We start from the raw sequence: 15,394 nt of genomic DNA on the forward strand, positions 1-15,394 counted from the left end.
CTGCGCTGCCCCCCGCAGCCGCTCGGGGCGCTGCCCGCGCCCGCCCGCGCGTAAGTACCGCGGGGCGCGTTACCCGGGGAGATGGGGGGGTGATGCTGTTCCATGCCGGGCGGGCCGGGAAGTTCCGCGTCCCAAGCGCTCCGCGTTATCCCGGCTCGTTCCTGAGCATCGCTCGTCCCCCCGGCGGGGATGCTCGGGGCTGGAGTTTTACTCGGGGTGTTGAAGCCTGGCTGGGAGTTGGGGCTCCCGGCAAGGAGGCGGGGGGCAGAGGTTGCTCCCGAGGAGAAGGAGGGAGATTCTTTCGGGACGTTTCCCCCACGGGAGGGGAAGTGTCACACTCGGGAAGCCGGGTGCCGGGGCGGTCCGTGTGTCACCGTGCGGGAGGCAAAACCTGCCGCTCCCCTTCCAAAACCAGCACCTTGTGAGGGCAGAGTTAAGTGTAAAGAAACATTAAGTAAAAGGTGGATATTTGATCATAAACCTTCTGTCAGTTCCGGGGGTTCGTTTGTTGTTTCTCTCACAAATCTGACCTCTCAGAACCCCTTCTCCCAGGGTTTGTGCAATTTAATGTCTCGACTCTTAAAGCATCAAGATCCCCCCAGTAGTGCCCACTGCTTCTTTTTGAGGTCCAACTCATTGTCAAGTTACTGGCTAATCTTTTTCCCCCCTCTGGTTGTAAAAAAAAAAAAGCTGCTGTGAGTTTTGACAGCTGTTTGGATCTCTGTAGGGTGGTCCATCATATCTTTCTGCCTCATGCTCCTCTGGGAATTAGGGATAAATTATAACAGCAAGGAACAACAGGCATCCCCCTTTCCCCACTCCCACACGCCGAGCTCATGATCTGGTAAACGAGACTAAATATTTGATAAACATATGTATCCAAGTGTTGTTGTGTTGTTTACAGGTTCAATTACATCACTGATCTAAACAATCTTGGCGTCAAAATATGGTTTTAGACAACCAACAGATAGCACAGTTGCCATTTCTAAGATCTGCTGGTTATCTGTGCTTGAATTGAGCCGTGGTTTTCTTATTACGCCCCGTTTGGTAACAAAGCCTGTTGTTTTCCATTTTCTTCTGAATTGTTTGTAAATTTAAGATGCTCTTGAAATTCCCCAAGGATTATACTATCCCATGTCTCCTCTGTCCTTTCTCCCTAGCTCAAGAATTGATAGGAGCAAGAAATACTAATTTGTGTTAATCTAAAGCTGCGTGAATCATTTCTCTGAAGCCAGTTTTTAGAAAAATCTCTGCAATACATTTGTTTCCTCCCCATTTCCCTGTGTTACCTTAGTGTGAGGGAAAGCAGAGCCTGTGGATGCTGGAGAGACTCTCCACAGCTACTGCAATAAGCATGTTTCTTGCTCAGTGTTCCTGAGGAACACACAGAGCAGGCAGTGGATGGTGACAGCAAGGATCCCTGCAGCAGCAAAAAGAAATGGGGAGGTTAGTTTTCCCAGGGATCTAGCCTGTTTATTGGGAAGATGCACATCACAGCCCAGAGAGGTTATCAAAAGTTCTAAAGTTCCGTGATCTTTTTCTTCCTTTTTTTTTTTTTTTTACTCTTTTGTTGTTCCTTTTTCCATCTATCACCCCAAGAAAAAAACTACATCCATCTCAGTGATCAGGTTAAGCCAGAAAATGGGCTTATGGCTGCTGCCAATTATGCTTCACTCAGATCAACAGGACTAGCTGATGGGCAAAAAAGGGAATAATTTTTCCCTTCAACCTTTTATATAACATTTTATCTTTATGAATGTACACAAAGTCCATCAGTTAGGTTGGCTGTAGAAACCATCTTTACAGTCAGAAATCAGTTCAACAAAGATTCTGCTCAATACTCCTACAGAGAAAATATTTACACTTAGATGTCAAAAAAAATTCTTGTCTTCCAGTCTGCACTTGCAAGCTCCTGGGCATGTCTCAAGTTGTGCCAGAGGAGGTTTAGATTAGATATTAGAAAAAACTTCTTCAATGAAAGGGTTATTAAACACTGGAATAGGCTGCCCAGGGGGTGGTTGAATGACCACCCCTGGAGATAATTAGAAGATGTGTAGGTGTGGTGCTGAGGGACATGGTTTAGCACTAGAACCAGTAGAGTTAGGTTAATGGTTGGGCTCTGTGATCTGAAAGGTCTTTTCCAAACAGAACAATTCTGTAATTCTGTAATTCCTTCTCCTTCCAGGCCAGATCCAGACTGATTTGTGAATCTGATATTGAATCTGGAACTAACTTAAATTTCCGTTTCTTTGTATTTTTTGTTCTTTTAATAGAAACTTTAAACTCATCATACAACTACAGAGCTGTAACAATGAATGTGGTTGCTGAAGTACTGGTGTACATATTTTCTTGTTCTTTTTAAGTCTTATACAACCTTACTTTCACCTTTTCTTTGATTTTCATAATAGTGTCTTCTATTCTGCTTAGCTGTTATCTTTCCCCCACTCTTTTCATTTCTCTCTTACTCATATGGCTTTTCCAGCTTTGTTAGTACTGAATCCCTCTCTTTCCATACTTTCCCAGTCTTTTTAGCTCTCTACTCCCCCTGCACGGCTCTGTGAATGAGAGACAAAGCCAGAGAAAGTTGCTATTGTCCCTTCATCATCACTTCTGTACCTATGTGCATCAGGGGAATGGCAGTGTAATGTTTGCAAGTGCACTAATACTTTAGGAAAAAAATGCTACTCTAGGTTGTTCCAACGCAGTTCCTGGGGTGCCCTGTGGTCCTTCCAGTGTTGCCACTGTAACACAGAAAGCAGACCTCAGAAAAGTCCTTCTTACTAGTATGGTCAGTCAAGAAAATAAACACCAATATTTATCTCCAGCTATACCTGGGTAGTTCAAGCCCTGATGCTGTAATGAGCTGTGCTTCCAAATGTGCTTTGGCTAATTTGTTATATCCCAAGTGTATATCCTGCAGGGAAAATTCAGCCATTTTTCTTTATCCAAGCTATTCTTGCCATGCCATATTATTGCTGGAGCAGTTTTAAAAATTATTAGACTTCCGACAAGTTGTAGAACTCTTGTGTTTTATACAGTCCTGATTTGACCATATTTTTCTCAGGCTCCTGTTTTTAATTTGGACATTACACAAACACTATAGAAACTCAATTATCCGGACACCTTTGTATGCCATTTTGGCGATAGCATCTATGATTCTTCTTAGTCTTAAAAGAAAAATAATCTTTAATACACCATTATATTTTGAAACAAAACAGTATTTGAAGTCTCTTATGTACTTTGGGTTTTTGTAGCAAAGTCTAAATGGATAGGCACCCAACTTCAGCTGTACAGTAATGGGCACTGGATACCTAACATCTTTCTACCCCTTCAAAAACCTCATTTCATAGTGAGGTTCACTCTGTTGGGCCTGAGCATGTGCTCCTGCACGCAGGACTTCTGCAATAGGGTGGGTGAGGCATAATGAGGCACCAAATACAAAACTTTGTGGCAACAACCTGAACAAGTAGGCAGTGCTACCATGTCTCACAGAGAGGCCATTTGGCTCTTTCAGATTGACAGAGGAATTCCATTTCAGGGCCAAAGTGTCTTTCATAGGAGATAAGGTATCACCCATCATCACCTAGCAGAAAGTAGTCTGGCTGCTTGTCTGATATATCCAGCATCATAGTTCACATTTCAGGCAGATAACACATGATGATATACGGGGCTGTAAAAATCAATGCCAAAGCTTTACATTGCCCCCAGAAGGTGATAAAAATCCTAGGAAAATGGTAGAGGTTCTGTTTTAGTTTCAATCAGTATTCTAAATCTTTCTCAGTTAAAAGTCCAAGGACACCACAGAATAAAATGTTTGCCATTCCCAGCAACAGTCTCCATCATGCATTCCCATTTTGGGCATTAGAAACCTGAGTAATCCTATAAAGTAGCGACACTAAAATATAACAGCCAACCCAGCCTCAGTAACATATTCATATCTATTGCTATAGGGCCTGTGTTATTTTTTTAGAATTTATTATCTGATTTTCTCCAGTGGTGTGAGTGGACTTGGGCTTTGATTCCTCATCAAAAGGATGGCAAGTGGTCCTGAGGTCTTTGGGTATCTAGACCTCTCAAAAGATTCTTGGAGCTTGAGTCTTATGTGGTAGCACAGGAGCAGAGCTTATCGTTTAGCAGATAAAAATTGTCTAGTTGATTCAAGTTGCCTCTGCTATATCCCAGAAGCAACAAAACCCAAAAGGACAATAGTGAGTTTATGCCACTTTATCCTTGGGACAGACTGCCCCATGAACGTTTTCTAAAGAGCTCTGCTATACTCTGCTCCATCTATACATTCACAGTAGAGGCACCAGAAGAGGATTTGTTCTCGTTGTCCCTGCTGGCCTTGATAACTGGCCAGTGGCAGGAAAATAACCACTGCTGAGAAAAATCCACTCTAAATTTGTTATTTCAAAACCAAGAATACAGGAAACAAATCCTAGCTGAAGAGAGGACAGTATTTTAGCTACCAGGCAAGGACAGGACAGGTAATCTAGAATAGTCTTACATTTATTTAGCCTGGCCATTTCGAATGTTACTGCCTGGAATGATGTACCTTGAAAACCCAGCTTGATTTATACAGCCACTAAGGGCTGGTGAATGCCAAGAAGGCTGGCTGGCTTCCCACTCCTTTCTGTCCATCCTTTCTCCAAGGATGAAAAGTCCCACAACTGGCTGATGCTGCAGCATTGTCAGCTGCTGAATGGCAGGACTGAGTACAAGCACACAAGTTGTGAAGGATTAACTATGAAAGAAACATTACAGATTTTCTTAGAAGTGCGAAAGTTCATCCTGTAACTAACATTCTTTCAAACCAGTGTTGGTAACTTGTATTAAAGATGGATTTGTCCCTCCTTTCATGCAGTATAGATGTCAGTCTAGTAGCATGAGCAAGTTAGATGTATAAAACCTTTGTAGCTTTGTAAAACCCAGTTTCTTCTTTTTTTGCCAAAAGCTTCTGCAGCTCTGGGAAATTAATAAATGGGTACATCTGAGTGTCACAATCTGAGTGCTATCAGAAAGAAATCAATATTTAATTCCTGCCAGTCCTGCTTGAGTTTCATTGTGTGCTATCAAAGACATCAATCATGTTCAATAGCAGAGACTTCAACACATGAGATAAGGCCTCACTTTACTCTGCACATTGGAAAGAATTAAGCCTGCAACAAGCAGTTCAAAACTCTATTAACCTAAATGCTTATACAAATACACAGGCTGGATTGTGCTCAGAAAGTTAAAGGATCTTCTTCAAAGTGCTGTGAGTAGAGAAAGGGGCATCTAAATGAAGATGTTTCCCTTCAGCACAGGCAGGTTTTGGGATACAAACCACAGCAGTAAAGTGGACAACAGGTCTGGGAAATTTCACCTTTATGGTGATTTTAAGGTATCTTTATTGATGTGAAAGTGTGAGTGCCTGCTACACCAGTATTTTGGGGACGAAGAGAGAAGGCTGATTATGAATTGCCTTTTTCCTTTGTTCTTACTGTTTTGCAAGACGCTTAATGGGACAAGGTAATGTCAGTGCGGATGAGTTCACAGCTCCAGCTATCAAGGTGAACTCATGAGAATTAAAAACCAAAAACCAATGAAGTTGAAATATAGAATGGCTTAAGTGCTGTGGTACAATTTAACTACAGCACATACTAAAAGCGCTGAGTCATCCCACTTAAATTTAATTGGATAGCTGAGGTGGCTGAGCTCGGAGCACCATTGCCAAAGGCTTGTGAGTCTCACGTGGTGGGAATTTACAACCACACTGCACACGGGCACATCACAGGAGGCTCCTGGGCTGAAGATTTTGATGTAATTAAGAGCCAAGACCTGGTTTTATATTTTGCACTTCCAGTCACCTTTCTGTTTCCTTTGGAAATGGCAATATTTTTTGGCAAACAGTTTCCTGAAAGTATGTCTTATTTTGCAAGCAGCGCCAGCTGATGGTGCGGTTAGGAAGAGGTTCCTGCTGCCAGGGCTATAGAACAGTCATTTCTTGGCTTCTACTTGTTACTTCTTCCTGAAGTTGTTTTCCTTTTGGATCAGGGCATCAAGCCGTACTCTGCAGGATTATCTCTACCTGCCTGTGACCCCTCAGGGGCAAATACATTTTTCAAGATGCATGACTTAGTTTCATTTTTTATTTAAACAAACCTCACACACAACACAACACGCCAGCATCCAGCTAGAGACAGGTATGACCCAATGACATATATATCCTTACAACATCTCTATTAGGTAGGGAAGCATTGTTATTCCCAGTTTACTGACAAGGAATCAAGCTGCAAGGAAACTAAATTATTTGCCCCAAATCATACAGGCTATTTGTAACCTAGCTAGGAATTGGCTGCCAGGCTCTTTAGTACATCTAGACCTCAAGATATACATATGTGTGACAGGCTGCCATTATATTGTGTGGGCATAAGTCTATATATAGAAAAGATATATCTATACCTATTAAAAATTGATAAACATTTTTAATCTCCTTCATATAAAGTATTATGAGAACAAAGGGGGAAAAAAAGCAGGTTATATGAATAGCAGAGAAGGATGTCACTCAAAAACCTTGAAGAGAGGTTTTAAGGATAGAAAACAAATGTATCTGACTAGGTATTTTTAATTATAAAGCAAAATGGAGCAATTATCTGTTTGCACAGAGATAACATCTTGAAATATGTTAAATATTTTCCTATGCTATTATCAGGGAGAGTGTGGTCATGGCTAGATAAATTGGCTGCTGAAAGTACTGTGATTCAGATGTGCAGTGAAATGGTGAGATGCAGATCTGCCTCCCACATCATTAACTTCCCAGTCAGAGTAATTAAAAATTTAAAAAGGAAAATATGCAGTTGTTTTAATCAAGTAACCACATTGATGCAATTTATTTAAAAAAAACAAAACAAAACAAAAAAAAAACCCTCAAAATCTAAAAATCCACCACATCAAGCCTGATTTAGATCTCTTCTACAGAGAATTCAGGGTGCCACACTACAACGTTACAGGGCTACTGCTGAAAGAAGAAGAGGATCCAGAGAATACAAAGCTACTGTTTCACAGAGGAAAAGCTTTATACAAAAGCCAATTTTTCTGAGGAACTAACTTTAAATAGCCTATAGCTTCCCTTGACTGTGAATGTAGCAGACCATTTCCATCAGGCTATTCATTTTCTTAATAGGTTATAATTATTATTGATTTGACCATGATTAGTCTCAAATTTATGCTGTTGGGGAGCTGACCCAATATCCTTTTAAATCCTTTTTGCTGTGATCAATGGTAAACAGATCTGGCCTCAGAGGTACAGGGAACTGCAGGCAAAATAAAGTGGCTTTATGTTTTATTGTTTTTTCTGCCCACTGTAATGGTGCAGTTGGTAGACAAGGAGCCTCCATGCCTTACAGTCCTTTCCTCCTTCTCTCCTTTTTTCAGATCATTTACTCACCTGCCTGTAAAAGTCATCCCATCACATGCATTTGAAGGACTTAGAGATGCCTTCATCATGTAAGTTAACAACATTTTCCATAGCCTTATCTTTAATTTCTTCCTAGAAAATCTATCATAAACCTCCATCTCAAATAAAATATTTTTACAATAATGTGAAAATGTGTTGCTAAAACCTACTATTGGTGAAAAAAACCCACTGGGGAAGGATAAATACAGCATTTCTTTTCTTGTAAGCCGTATATAAAAGATTATTTGAAAAGGTGATTTTCAACAGTTGTTTCATATATCACATAATGAAATAGTAAGCATATTGGAGAGAACTGGATACAGCTTAATAACTGATGATAGGTGCTTTTGATTGGCAGAGGAGATAGATTTCTAGCATGAAACATTATCACTCCCATGGAAGCTATAGCATTCCATGATTCTACATTTATGTAGTATCCAATTAAGATATTTCTTTGGTGTTTTGCACCAAGAGGAAAGCGTGGCGGGGAATCAGTGGGACTGAAATCAGTGATCTTAGAGATCTTTTCCAGTGGTGACAATTTTGTGATCTCTTTCTGAGGCCTTTTGGTTTACAAGTGTTGTAGTTTTGCACACTGGGTATGTGTGCTTCTCCCTTGGCTTTGTACCTGTTTTATATCAAGGACTCAGACATAAAGCTCATCTGCTGTTCTTGCCCTTATTTCTGTTATTATTCCAGCTGGAAGATGGCAGGCTTGAGTCTCCATTACTTACTACATTTTATTTTATCTGCATTGAGGGGTCTCTAAAGCACAAAGTTGATGACACACCAGTGCAATGCAGAACCAGGGAATGACCTCCCCCAGAACCTATGCTGTAGCACAAATGATGCCACTTGCTTTTCAAGGTGCAGTTTTTGTACTGCTCTTCACCTATGACAGGCATGTAGTGCATCAGATATTATAATACATATTAGATGTTACATAATTTATTTTCAAGGAAACAAAAAGAGAAAGTGGGAAACCCTTTTGTGGTGCAATCTTGAAAGCAAAGCCTTGTAGGATGAGGGTAATGCAAATGTCAGAATAGACTCAGATAGACTAGCTTAGCTTTTAGTGCTCATGCATTAAACAGGTTTGGCCAAATTATGAATTTCTATATTTCTCTATCTCTAGCAAATAGAAAATAAGCTAAACTCTGCTGTGTGTATTCCACTGCAAGAAAGTATTGTAGCTCAATCCAGTGGCACTGTATTCTTGCATTTACTTGCATCTGAATGATTTATGAGAACTTAACATTTTCAGATGGGAGACTAATTAAATCTACAAAGTTTCTCCTACCTGTATGACTTGAAGCTAAACTTTCCCAAACTTTATGCATATCCTATTCTTCACAGAGAATGTCTTGCTCATTGACATTTTCCATTCCATAAAGAGTATTTAATTGATTTTGTTGTGTCCTTTTAATTTATCTGTCCAAATTAACGGCATAGAGATCGATATATTTGTTTGAAGTAGATCTATAAAACACTTCATAATTTTATTGAGATCTAGTTTTACTTTGAAAAATGCATGGTTTAAAATTATAAATCTCTAAATAATCTATTTGGCAACTCATCACCATCTGCAAATCAGATGATAAATTATTCTTACTGCCGTAAGTCATTCTAACATACGTAAATGGTAAGCCAGTGGAAGACCCCTTGGAGAGACCATGTTTCAGACCCCAGACTTTAAAGAGTCCTTAAGTTAATTCTTCAAGCAGGCACTAATCCCTCCAGCCCATGAGTCTCTGAGGACCAGCAGGCTACTTTTTCTACATCCATCTTTCATTTATGCAATAGCAAAAATAACGATCTCAGTGAATTCTAACCAGAAAAAATCCTGAATATTTCCGTAAGAAATACATACATGTTTAATATATGATTTCTGGTGTGCATCTCCCTTTGGCACTACAAATGAAAAGAATAATTCATTCTGGCCTAGGGGTTTTTATATCAACACCAGTAGGAATTGTTTTTTGTATTTATAATTGAAATAAGGTAACTCTCAGGACTGTGGCAATACTGACTCTGATTCTGTAGATGCATTCCTGTTGGTTAGAAAATATTTTTTCCTTGACAGCATATAATCTTAGATTTAGTTTGTGTGCCCTTCCAGTCAATTCTGCTCAGAGAAAACACTGTTTTGAAGGCCTTTCCCCTATGTATGCATCAATATATATGATTTACTTTCAGGAGGCAATTTTGTGTAGTGTCATAGATCTTAATCTAGCAGGTATTTAACAAGCATCAAATAAGTGGAATTTTTTTCTGTATATTCAGCATTGGTTATTATTAACTACCTGTATGGAATAGGAGCAGCAATACATTGAAATTCAACAGTGCCTATGGAAACAGTTATGTTGGTCGGTGTAATAATGGAAAAGAGCCATTTCCTTTCAGTTTGCATGTATGTAATGACAATGGCAATCAAATAAAAAAAATATTCATAAAGTGCACTGAATGCATATTCATGTATTTCTACATCTTTGGATGAGATGACCATCATCCTGACTTAATAATAGTGTATGAAGCACCATTTAACACATCTACATCCTTGCCCATGCCTAGGAAGACAGGCTGAGAGGAGAAGGCTCTGGAAGGACTTTGTAGCAGCCTTGCAGTTCATGAAGGGGCCTACAGGAAAGCTGTGGAGGGACTGTTTACAAGGATGTGTAGCAACAGGACAAGGGACAGTGGTCTTAAACTAGGGCAGGGCAGATTTACATTGGATATTAGGAAGAAGTGCTTTACAATTAGGATGGTGGATCACTGGAACAGGTTACCCAGAGAGATGGTGGAGGCCCCATCCCATTCAGGGTCAGGCTTAATGAGGCTCTAAGCAACCTAATCTAGTTGTAAATGCTCCTGTACACTGCAGGGGGGGAGGGGGCTAGACTAGATGACCTTTAAAGGGCCTTTCCAACCTCACACATTCTGTGATTCAAATAAATTCACTAATCAGAACCGACGATAGGAGACTCACAGGCTTGGGCTCACTCTATTGACATTAGTCCTGGCCCTAAGTCACTACCTGACCTACAAATTACTGAGAAAATGGAGATTGGCTGTTACAGAGATAGTTACTCCAAAGGGTTGTCATACCCTCCATGACAGCAAAAGGCTGGTCTTTCTCAAATCCTACTGGCACCCGCTCTTGACATGTTGCAGGTGAGGCATAGGCACTGCTGCCAAGCAAGAATTAGTTGGGGGGGGGTTGCACAATTATGTAGAAAAGAAGGAAAGACTAAGTGGAAAGCTGATTTCTGGTATGTTTCCTGTTAATGTATTGCTTTGTGCCTGCCTTTTTCATTACAGTGAAATTTCTCAGAGTGACTCCCTGGAGAGAATAGAAGCAAGTGCATTTGACAGCCTTCCCACTCTGTCTGAAATGTAAGCATCAGTTAAAAAAAGGCATCCACGTCGTCATTTTGGATCATCAAGGAGTAAACAGTCAGCAGAGAAGTATTATGGGACCAAATCTTCCTCTTTTACTTCAGCTGGCTTTAGTTTAGATCTATGATGAGAAACATTTCTCTTTGAAATGCCATATAAAATAGCAAGTGCCCTGTAAGGTCCAGCCTTGGAGATGTAAATCATGCAAAGACTGCTTGCAGTGTGCTCAGTGACAGGAGCAAGCTCTGTGTCTGCTTCTGCTGGCACTGTCAGGCTTTCTAAGCAGGGAAATCATTCAAGATGACAACAGATGAGAAAAATCTTCCTTTTTGAAGATGGGGTTTTTTCAAAGCCCTTCAGTGTTTAAATACAGCTGCTTAGTATGCATAGCTCTTCTTTTGAGCGCTTAAATATTACTCAAATAGAACATGTACTGATTTTAAACTTGACCTGCATAGCACAAGCATCTGAGAGAGTGAGTTAAAGCAATGACAAGGAGAATGCTCTGAAATATTTCGTGAAACTGGAAACTATAAATCTGATTCAATATCTCATTACTGATTTTTTTTTCCAACAGCATGAGCAGCAAGTGGTGCAAGTGAGTGAGGATAAATAAGTATTTTTCTTTTCTTTATTATAGATGAAGCCAGTTACTTGCTCACACAAGCAGAGGTACAGAGTTACCTACCTCTGATTGGGTCCAATTCTTCCAATTGGGATGGAATAAAGGATTTAGAATCATAGAATTGTTTTAGCTAGAAAAGGCTTTTAAGATCAAGTCCAATTGTTACCACAGCACTGCCAGGTCCTCCACTATACCATGTCCCTGAGCACCACATCTACGTGGCTTTTAAATACCTGCAAGGATGGAGACTCCACCACTGCCCAGGGCAGCCTGTTCCAACTGACAGCCCTTTTGGTAAAGACATTTTTCCTAATCCAATGTAAACCTCCCCTGACACAACCTGAGCCTATTTCCCCTTGTTCTATCACTTGCTACCTGGGAGAAGAGACCAACATCCACCTCACTACAGCCTCATGTCAGGTAGTTGTAGAGAGCAATAAGGTCTCCGCTCCTCTTCACCAGACTAAACACACCCAGTTCCCTCAGATGCTCCTTGTAAGACTTGTGCTCCAGACCCTTCATCAACTTCATCACCCTACTGTGGGTGTCAATGTTCTTGTAGTGAGGGGCCCAGATCTGAACACAGTGTTCAAGGTGCAGCCTCAGTAGGGCCAAGTACAGGGGAACAATCCTGTCCTAATCATAATCCTAGTCCTCCTGGTCACTATTTCTGATACAAACCAAGATGCTGTTGGCCTTCCTGGCCACGAGGCCACACTGCTGGCTTATGTTCAGCTGTCTGTGGAACAGATTTATCCATTTGATTATGGATAGCTTGTCATTTGCCTGTCATTTGCCCAAACCAAAAATCAAGAGCTACAGGAGGCTAGCAAGAAAACCTTTTTGAATCTTGAATGTTCCACATGTTTCATGATGTCCCAAGCTGAACTCATAGGCACTTTCAATGGATGATGTGGGTAGGTGGGTTCAGTGTAGTTCTTGGATTTCAACTCTTGGTGCAATTTCATATGCCAAAACCTTTTGGACTAAACTATCTGTGGAACTGCCTTTCCTGGCTAGGCAGAACATCAGTAATCTGATGGAAACAAGGGATGATGCCAAGGGATCTGACTGTAACACAAGGACCAGGCACAGAGCTCAGGTCCTTGCTCAGCCCCACCTCCAAGATGACCTCTTAGAGGCACAGCCACTGCCATGGTCACACACTCATGCCTCTGAGCCCCTGCAGTGGAGCAGAAGCTCAGTGTGCTAGGCATGCCATGAGCTCATGAACACATACCCCAAATAACTGGCAGACAGCAAAATGCTAACTCCCACCAGGGACCAGGATATCCAAACTGGATCATCTCAGCTCAGTGAACTGTAAGAATTCCAGAGCTGCTGTCATTTGTCAGCTACATAACAATTACAGGCCATTTTTATTACTGATAATGCTTCAAAATGCACTCATGGCATATTTTTAGAAAGTTTGCTCACAGCAGGAGAGTCTTCTGTCATATTCTGCACTTGGCTGTTTTCTGACAAAGCCAATTGTTAGAAAAATTCAGGACCCTCCAAACATATAACAATTATCATACTGAGATATTGTTCCCTCATTACAGATTAATCCTGAACACGAAAAATCTGTTGCACATTGAGGATGGAGCATTCAGAAACCTTCCAAGGCTAAAATACTTGTAAGAAAGAGTTCCATTTCCTTTCTGTTTGCCTTTTTTGTTTTCCTCTTGAGAAGTGGAAAAGAAACAGAGGTATAAAGAAAAAAAAAAAAAAGCTTTTCATGCATTACAGGGTAGTAAAAGCACACACAGTAACTCAGGGCAGTAATGGACAAGATAGTAGTAAAGTCTGCAAATTAATTCTGCTAAGTGCTTATTTCTAGAATAAAGCTTTCAGATATACAGAGTACTATGCAAAAGTAACTCAAATCTCTTCCTTATGCTTAATCTAGAGAGAACATTTGCTGCTTCTCTGGGAAACTGCTTGAGAATGCTACAAAAATTAATAAGTTTTACAAACAAGTGGGGCCTAATTAAAAATGTTCTATTTGTCACTCACCTTTTAATACCTTGTTAACTCTATACCTACCAAGTTGGCTCTTTGTTGCATCCACTCTGGTAGTCTTTTCTCCTGTAAATAGGAATTGTGCTTTTCTCTAGGAGCATTTGTAACACTGGAATAAGACTATTTCCAGATCTGACTCAGATCTTCTCATTAGAAGCTCATTTTATTCTGTGAGTAGAGACCCAACCTAACCCAGCTGTGAGTCCCTTTCAACTCGTTCCTGTATCACTAACAAAAATAGCCTTTTTTTTTTTTTTTTCCTCCCAAAGGGAGCTCTGTGATAACTTGCATATGACAACTATACCACAGAATGCTTTCCAGGGGATGAACAATGAATCGCTGACCCTGTGAGTAAGATGATCTCAGCTCCAGTTCCTTCTGTGAGGATAACACTTCTGCGTGAGAAATGCAGGTTGACTTTATAAAAATCTTGAAATTAAGCTCCATACAATATATGTCTATATTGTGAGTTAAATTTGAAACACTTACAGTTAGAGGGGCATTCTTCAAGTTGAAGAGCAGGGTTTTATCCAAAGGCTAACTTCAATTAGGAAAGAAAACAGGAGGAGGAATCCAAATACTCATTTTCCATGCAACGTTGTTTTAAAAATCAACAGGTCATAAAGTCCAAAAGCTGGGCTAGAGGCCAACTCCTTTACTCAGGGATGAGGTTTCTTGAACTAGTGCTTTCAGAGACCATCCAGGCTGATTCTACTGATCTGACACTTCTCAGCTCCAGCTACACGGAATCCCTCTGGAGGAAGGGAGAGAAGAAATTGGTACAAAGTACCAATGCTTTTTCCTACCTTGATTTCTCTTGACTCAGCTTATGTGGTTTCCCACAAGCCTCTACACCAAGACTTTCCCTTTAACAAACCAAGGATTCATTGCTACAGCCACCTCTGAGACTAATGTTGGTTTGATGCTAAGCGAGATGCCCCACCTGAGGAACCCAAAAAGCAGAAAGCAAAGGGGAGGGGTCAGCTGCCAGCATAGCAAAAACCATATATGGATTTTGCAGCACCCTTGGCTCACAAAAAATTCCACAAGGAAGTGCTGAAATAGGAAAAAAAATCAAAGAGTGAGCCTCTCTGTGAGAGGTGGCTGAAATGGAGGTCTCCCAAGGAAGGACCAGCTGAGCATCAGCCAGCCAGCTACTTCTTGTTTTAGCCACCAACACCAGTTTGGATGCCAGTAAAGCCAGCCTTTGGGAACCAGATTGATACTTAAAAAGCAGTATGCATCCAAATGAGGAGCCTTGTCATGAGACAAGTGTGTACTAACCCCCCCAAAAAAAAAACTCCATGCATATTTGCACCCACAAATGAGCTGTGCATATGGGCAGGTGCTGCAGCTGACTGCATTGGGCCCTTCATCAGGGTGATGTGCTGGCATGACAGTAATTTTGACACAAATTTTATGTATTGACCAATAGTCTCTGAAACCATTAGAGGAACTGAACATAAATTTGACTGAATACTGCTCCTACACAATGTTAAACTGGAGCAATTGCTTAGGTTAGGGCATAATTTCATCTTATGAGCCTCTTCCCTACCAGCAAGTTTGCAAAATAACTTCAGCAAAATTACGATTCTGTGAATGGTGCAAGAAAATGAACATAGCAGAGATGCAGAAAGGTGCTTATAATTTTTACTGTAACCCCAATGTGTATTAAATGGGAATGGATCCAACTCAGTCAGGAAACAGCCAATGATCATTTTTCTACCATCCTTTTCTGATAGGGAGCTTGCCACAAGAATAAAAGAATTACCTTATCAGCAGCTTCCTAATTGTAGAGCTACACGTTAACTCCACCTCATGCCATTAACTGTAATTAGCTGAAGTAATTCTAGTTGTTGGAGCCTGGTGAAACACAAGTCATTTGTGAAGGTGAAAAGTCAGCCTGCAGGAAT

At 40.7% G+C, this 15,394-nt stretch overlaps 1 protein-coding gene across 1 annotated transcript in view; it reads left to right on the top strand.

Annotated features, from left to right (window-relative positions):
- LHCGR (luteinizing hormone/choriogonadotropin receptor) overlaps window positions 1-15,394 on the top strand; it is a gene marked incomplete at its 5' end in the record, with an annotated part of 26,150 nt that continues 10,756 nt past the window's right edge. The window contains 6 exons of the mRNA XM_010004997.1: window positions 1-50; window positions 7,417-7,488; window positions 10,757-10,831; window positions 13,022-13,096; window positions 13,577-13,651; window positions 13,751-13,828. Of these exons, the coding sequence (XP_010003299.1) occupies window positions 1-50; window positions 7,417-7,488; window positions 10,757-10,831; window positions 13,022-13,096; window positions 13,577-13,651; window positions 13,751-13,828 (425 nt within the window). The remainder of the gene's footprint in view (window positions 51-7,416; window positions 7,489-10,756; window positions 10,832-13,021; window positions 13,097-13,576; window positions 13,652-13,750; window positions 13,829-15,394) is intronic.

Source organism: Chaetura pelagica, unplaced genomic scaffold, assembly GCF_000747805.2.
Source record: "Chaetura pelagica isolate M959 unplaced genomic scaffold, ChaPel_1.0 scaffold8, whole genome shotgun sequence".
Lineage (NCBI taxonomy): Eukaryota > Metazoa > Chordata > Aves > Apodiformes > Apodidae > Chaetura > Chaetura pelagica.